This window comes from Chrysemys picta, chromosome 1, assembly GCF_011386835.1.
Source record: "Chrysemys picta bellii isolate R12L10 chromosome 1, ASM1138683v2, whole genome shotgun sequence".
NCBI classification, from domain to species: Eukaryota; Metazoa; Chordata; order Testudines; family Emydidae; genus Chrysemys; species Chrysemys picta.
The window spans coordinates 154,657,794-154,664,130 of record NC_088791.1 but is presented as its reverse complement, the minus strand read 5'-3'; the positions used below and the strand labels follow the sequence as shown (position 1 = coordinate 154,664,130).

The window sequence follows — 6,337 nt, the reverse complement described above, 5'->3', positions numbered from 1 at the left end:
AGCTCCTAAATGGCAGGTCAAAAATGTCCACCTGCCATACGAATCCAGTTGTTTAATCCTGGTTGTCCTGGATAAACCCCTACAGTAAAAGCAAGGGTAGCAGGGTTTCTGTGTGTGTGTCAACGTGGGGTCGGATGCTGTTGATCCGGAAGGGTTCCTCCCTTGACCCCCTCCCCCACAGGATATGATCCCACCATACCCTTCAATCCACCCAAAGAATTTCCAGAAAATCATCTGCCTTGCCTGCCTCTATGTCCATGTCTAGCTCCTCTTCAAGTCCCCTGGGCTTCTGCATCAAATTCAAACTCCTTTTCCTTCATGAACAAGTCTCAGTACAACTTAGATCTTCCCTAACTCTCTTTCCACCCTGGTCTCTTAATGTGTCTCCAATCAACCACCCCCTTCCTGTCCCTCTCCCACTCTCTGAGATAATCATGTTATCTGCTCACATGCATTAGTGGTTTCTAGATTAATGGTAATCACTCGGGAAATAGACCTGAACAGCAGCGGGGGAAGCTCAGTGAAAACCTCTGCTCAATGCACTGTGGAGGTCTAAATGGACTAGATGGACCACTGAGCTGATCTGTTATGGCATTCTTATCTAGCCAAGAAGTGTTAAAGTAACCACAAAAAATACATACCAAAGTCATGGGCCTGACAAAACACATGCCGGCCTCTCTGCTCAGTCTGCTTTTAGTTACAACTGTTACTCCCAGGAGGCAGCTGCCAAGCTGGGAAGGCTAAAGAACTTGTGTCCAAAGCTAAGTAAAATATAGAAGTCTTTTCCCCCCATCACTACACATTCTCTCCTCTGAGGTCTGAGCAGGCCTCTTTGTTTAAGAGCAGGATTAAGGCCCTGATCCTAACAGGGACAGAGCACCTCCTGCGGAGCAATTATTAAAAGAGGTCTTTGTAGAGATGGTCCCTCTCTGACAGTAAGCCCAGGCTTGAAGAATATGCTTCATTTTTACTCAACTCTGAGCTCTGCCGTGGAGTTTATCTTCACACATCAGCACTGCGAGGAGAGCCAATGAACGGAAGGCAGAGCTGCTCAATCTGCTTCCTCAATGTTCGCTTTGGCTCTCAGCTCAGGAAACCTAGTGCTATGAAAAGGCACCTCCATCTCCCAGGAGCTAATCAGTCAGGAGCAGGCGGAGTTGGGGTGGAGGAGAGGTGGGGAAGTGGAAGAGGGAACAGAGACACTGGCTGGCAAGGACACGCTGTCACAGAGGGAAGCTCCCCACATCTGCAGCTGGGCTTACAACAGGATGGATGGAGCGAGCGAGCTGTGTGAGCGATGAAAGCAAAAGTTGACATGAATTGTGTTGGGAAGACTTTTTGTGCCTTCGTTCTGCTCACCGTCGCTGTGGCCATGGTAACAACGGGTAAGTTGGACTTCTCTTTGGGACCAAGCAGCTGCTATGGATAGAGGGAAGGGGAATGTGTTAGGATGTTTCCGTCATGTAAATGCTGTACTTATCAGTACTGCTTTAATTAAAGGACACAGTTGATTATGTATTGTTCCTGGCATCTTAGACCTGCTCTTCATCCACTATATCTGCCTGTGATCACCAGGCCTGTTGTCACTAGTAGGGTCACCAGATGTCCCATTTTTAAAGGGACAGTCCCGTATTTAAGCCCTCCTGCAGATGTCCCGACTTTTTCTTATAAACGGGCAAATTGTCCCGTATTTTCTGTCTCACCCCGCCTCCCCATCAGTACTGGTGGGTCCTGCTGCTGGCTGGATCCCTGCTTCCCAGCTGCCTGCCCACCAGTGGTGAGTGGGGGGTCCCGTGGCTGACAATGGGGATGGGTGTGCAAGGCTGGCAGTGGGGCAAAGCTGCAGTGCATGGGGCCAGCTGCTCCCCGGGCTGGTCCGTCAGCGCAGTCCTCACTGTGTGCCGGCCCTCTGCCTTCAGGTCCCCTGCCCCCTGTCCCGTTTCTGGCCAGCACTGGCTGCACGCTGTGTTGGCTGTTGAGTTGCAGGCAGATGCCAGGTGGCGGCCAGTTACGTATCACCTCTGCTGCCCAGCCATTGGCCCTTTACGTGGTCCCCATCTCACTGTCCTCTCCCTGCTTTGTCCCTTCACCCACACAAGCCCCACTGCTCCTCCACTTCCCTCCCCCGATCCCCCCCGTGGGGCACATCCTGCTCCCAGCGCTGTGCAGAGAACCAGCCCCTGGTCGGAGCGCTGAGCTCATCAACAGCCTGGCAGGCAGGCGCCTTCCTTCCCCCACTGCCTCTGGCTGAGCCGGTGCCCCAGGAAAGCCCAAGACTCTCCGGCCCAGGGAGCTGGCCAGGAGGAGCCGAGCCCTGCATGTGCTAAAGCCCCACACAGCGCTGGCAAGGGGAAGCCTCTCTGCGCCTCAGCTAAGCTCTGGAGTGGCGGGGGGGAGGAGAGGAAAGCGATTTCCAGCCTGTTCACACTCCGACCCTGCAGGCTCCACAGCAGCCCCCCAGGCAGGGTCTTACACCCTCTTTACCCACCCCCACCCACCTCCCAACCCTGGTTCTGCCCCCAGGGAGCGGGAGGCTGCTCCGTCCCCTAGGCACCCTCCCCTGCTGAGCCACTTCTCTGGCTGGGTTCGCTGAAGCCCCTGCAGTCAGGTTCTCTCTGAGCACTGGTGCACAATGCATCCTTAGGGCTTAATCCCTTCCTGCCTGCAGAGTAGCCAGGGAAAAGGAGGTGGCTGGGTTATGTTCATGGCCAGCAGCAGCATGGATGTGTTAGCTACTTTTCGACACTGTGCAGGCAGGAAAGGACAAGCTGCTACAGGCCACAGGGGAGCGGGGAAGGGGGAGGAGATGAGCTCTCTATTGCAACAATACTCGCTGTGCATGAAGCATCTTTTAGCCATTTTGAACAGATTGTGAAGAGGTGTATTGTCAGCAACCAATCGGATAGAGACTCTTAGTTTCCCCTCGACGTTAGTGAGCTAATTTGAAAGTTATATTCCTATTTTTCCTTATACAAAGGTTCCCAGGCAAGAAATTCCATCAGATCTGATACTGAGCCCAGTCAAGAAAACAATTTAAGTGCTGGCAAGAAGCAAGATTTCCGGAGCTCACAAAGTCCAAACCTTCATAATGGCAATATACTTCCTGATCGAATGGCCATCGCTGAGTGGTTAGGAAAGAGAGGGTGGCCTGGTGCCGCACAGTACTGGCATAACTCAGAGCACTGAGACATCCATCATCCTGTGAGAGATTGGGAAGGAGAAGTTAACCCTATACTTGGGGTTGAATCCTCTCATCCTGCAAAAAAATCTCATTATTATTAATCATTATTTGTATTATGGTGCCATCTAGATGCCCAGTCATGGAGCAGGGCCTCACCATGCTAGGCGCTGGACAAACACAGAACAAAGAGATGGTCCCTGCCCCAAGAAGTTTAAAATCAAAGTGAATAGTTCTGCATAGAGAATCTCCATGGGGTGAGAGAATGGGATCCGCAGGTTTTAAGGCTCTATGGGTAGGACTGCAGCCCATGGGCTGTAGCAGCATCAAGGCCTGCTGGACCCCCACTATACAAGGGATGGGTTTGGTTGGAGATCCACCTACTAGACTCCTCCATCCACTGGCATGTCACTAACTCACACCTAAAGCAGCCCAGCCCAGGGGTTGGTGATGCTGATGATTCAGCCATGAAAATAAGTTGTACTGGACTTCATATGGATTTTATATCCAGAATAAACTCTAAAAGGAGATGGGGGGAGGGAAGTTCCCTATTTGTTCTCTGCAATCGCAGGACAAATTTGCTCAACTTAGCAGTCATAAGATTTTTCTAACTGCCAACTCCACAAATTTCACCTGTGATCTGAAAATGCAGCTGGGTTCTTTGTTCAGCTTCCTCTACCATCGATAGTAAAGACTATTTCACTGGAACTTAACTGAGAGTTTTGTCAATGCTCAGTGAGGCAGAATAGACCCCAGCTCGCTCTCCTGTGTCTGTATGGGCTTTGCAGGCCTAAGAGGAGTAGAAACTCGTTCTTATCAGAGAAGTGACCTGATAAATATCAAATACAAACATTCAAATTTGGTTTTCCATAACATCAATGTAAATCTGGCATAACGCCACTAAAATCAAAGGACCTAATTCAGATTTACTCAAGTGTAGCAGGGCACAATTTGGCCTTGGGAGGGAAGAGGAGGAAAGATATGTTGAATAGAAACTATTTTCAAAGTTGGACTGTTTTTCTAGGATAACTGAATCTACACTAGGGCTTACACTGGCATAGCTATATTGGTAAAAAATAATCACACCCCTATCTGACATAGCTACCCCAGTATAAGTTTTACATATACACCAATCCTTAGCATACAGCTCCTGCAAGGATTTTCTGATTCTGCTGAGTTCCAGCTACTCCAAGATGGCAGTTTAACTCCCATTGTGGCTGGAGCAGCAGGAAGTGGCTCAGAAATGTCTAACTTCTCCTGATTTGTGCTTATGCCAAGGGCAGTACAGAACAGTTGCACTGCTAATGTTACTCCCTCCCTATCATTCATTTGCCTCACAATTGCAGCCAAAGCAAGAAGAAGAAAAAAATAAAGTTACCCCAGGAGCTCCTCCAGTATGTATGGCTGTGCCCTGCGTCTCAGTCAGGCTCCACTCTGCAATAACATCTTTATACTGAAACTTGGCAGTGATTGCAGTAGGCAGCAGGTTCTACAGAGTATGGGAGCAGAGAGGTTAATCCTGTGGACTGGTGGCAAAACTGAAAGTCAGGTTATCAGTCACCGTTTAAAGCTATGGGATGCAAGAAAATGGGTCTAGTATCTGCAGAGGTGGGATCTTACTATGGAATATTATATAATACTAGAGATGTTACCCCAGAGATCCAAGGTTATAATGACATTCTGGGTGACCTTTGCAAGTGTCCTTCTCTTCCTGCATCTTTTCTAGATAACATCAGAGTGTCTAAAATAGCTGGTTCCAGCGTTAATCTGAACTGTAGTAACATTTCAGTGGTGGATCTGGTAGCAGTAATATGGAAGATAAGCCCAAGGACTGGAAATCACTGCACATTGGCATACAGACGTGATCTGAACGAGACAAACAGAACAAACTGCAGTGAGAGAATGGATTGGAAATATAGTCCTGAAACTGATAGTGCACTTCAGTTACGGCAAGTGACACTCACAGATGAGGGACGTTATAGCTGTGAAACTTCAACCAGCGATGGAACTTCCAATCAAACCTACACTCTGACTGTATTAAGTAAGTAACAGTTTCTGACGTTCTTAATTGTCTGCACAATCAGATTCATGCCTGACACATAAACCTCCCCATCTCTTAGAAAGTTGAGAATATAGGCTCAGAGAACTCCAAGAACTAAGGAGTTCAGGATGTCTGCTGGGTTAATCCCCTTATGTGACTTCATTCTGGTCTCTTCTCACATCCAACTTCTTTACATTCTGGTCCTCCTTTCCCACCACAAACCTTTCTCCTGGTTTCTAGGGCTGGACAGGTTGCCCATGAGCTATTTTTCTACCTGATCTTTGGCTATTTGGTAGAGGGGCTTCTGAACAAACAGCCCCAGCCCAAGCCATCCCCCCAGGAAACTGCTTTTCTAAAGTTAATTTAGGTCCAGATGCTGAAAAGTATTTAGACTCCCAACTTCCACTGATTTCAATGGGTGTTAGGAGCCTAAATACCTTTGAGGATCTGAGCCTTCATGCTTGTGAGAAATTCCAGCATGACAGTTCTGGAGATTGAAATCCTCTCTCCACAGAACATGTATAGCAAACAAGTCAATGCACCTTAAACCCTACTTAGTGAGGCCCCTTTTAGGAATAATGATAGTTCAGTCCCCCCGTGTTCAATTGTTCTTTGGTCTCTCTTCTGAGACTGGATGCCCATTGGCAAGTGTAAACCAAGTCTGTTAGCACCAGGACTGAGGTCAGTTCGGTTCACTACAGCAGATAGTAATGACTTTCAATTACTGCAAACCTGATCTGGTTTAGAACTGATAAGCCACAAGTAAAAGGCTAATAGAGCCTATTACCAACCCCCTGGGACATCCAGTTCCTCCTATCCTACCCCTGTAACATTTCTGCCTCAAGCATAAAGAGACTATTTGCTAGGAACATCATTAGTGCATTAGCTTGTGCACAACAAAGGAGGATGACCATGGTGACCCACCTGACACAAGGGCAGTAACTAGATCAGAATACTGAAAGTTCCCCAGGTAATTTTGGAAAGACTATATCAAATGATATAACCATAAGAATTTACTACTGCAAAATTAACTAAAACAGAGGGGGGAAAAGAGACAAAGACACCCCAGGGATAAGAAATATACGCACACCCCTGTGTTAACTACTGCCGGGGATCAG

The 6,337-nt window shown here is 48.2% G+C and overlaps 1 protein-coding gene across 2 annotated transcripts in view; it reads left to right on the top strand.

Annotated features, from left to right (window-relative positions):
- The window catches only part of LOC112061697 (cell surface glycoprotein CD200 receptor 1-A-like), a 61,934-nt gene that overhangs the window by 48,941 nt on the left and 6,656 nt on the right, over positions 1 to 6,337 (top strand). The window contains exons 1-2 of one of the 2 annotated variants that reach the window (XM_065573627.1): positions 626 to 1,385; positions 4,905 to 5,219. In XM_065573627.1, coding sequence (XP_065429699.1) covers positions 1,298 to 1,385; positions 4,905 to 5,219 — 403 coding nt within the window. In that variant the 5' untranslated portion in view covers positions 626 to 1,297. Of the gene's footprint in view, positions 1 to 625; positions 1,386 to 4,904; positions 5,220 to 6,337 lie in introns of those variants that run through there. The other variant, XM_065573633.1, reaches the window with a different exon arrangement.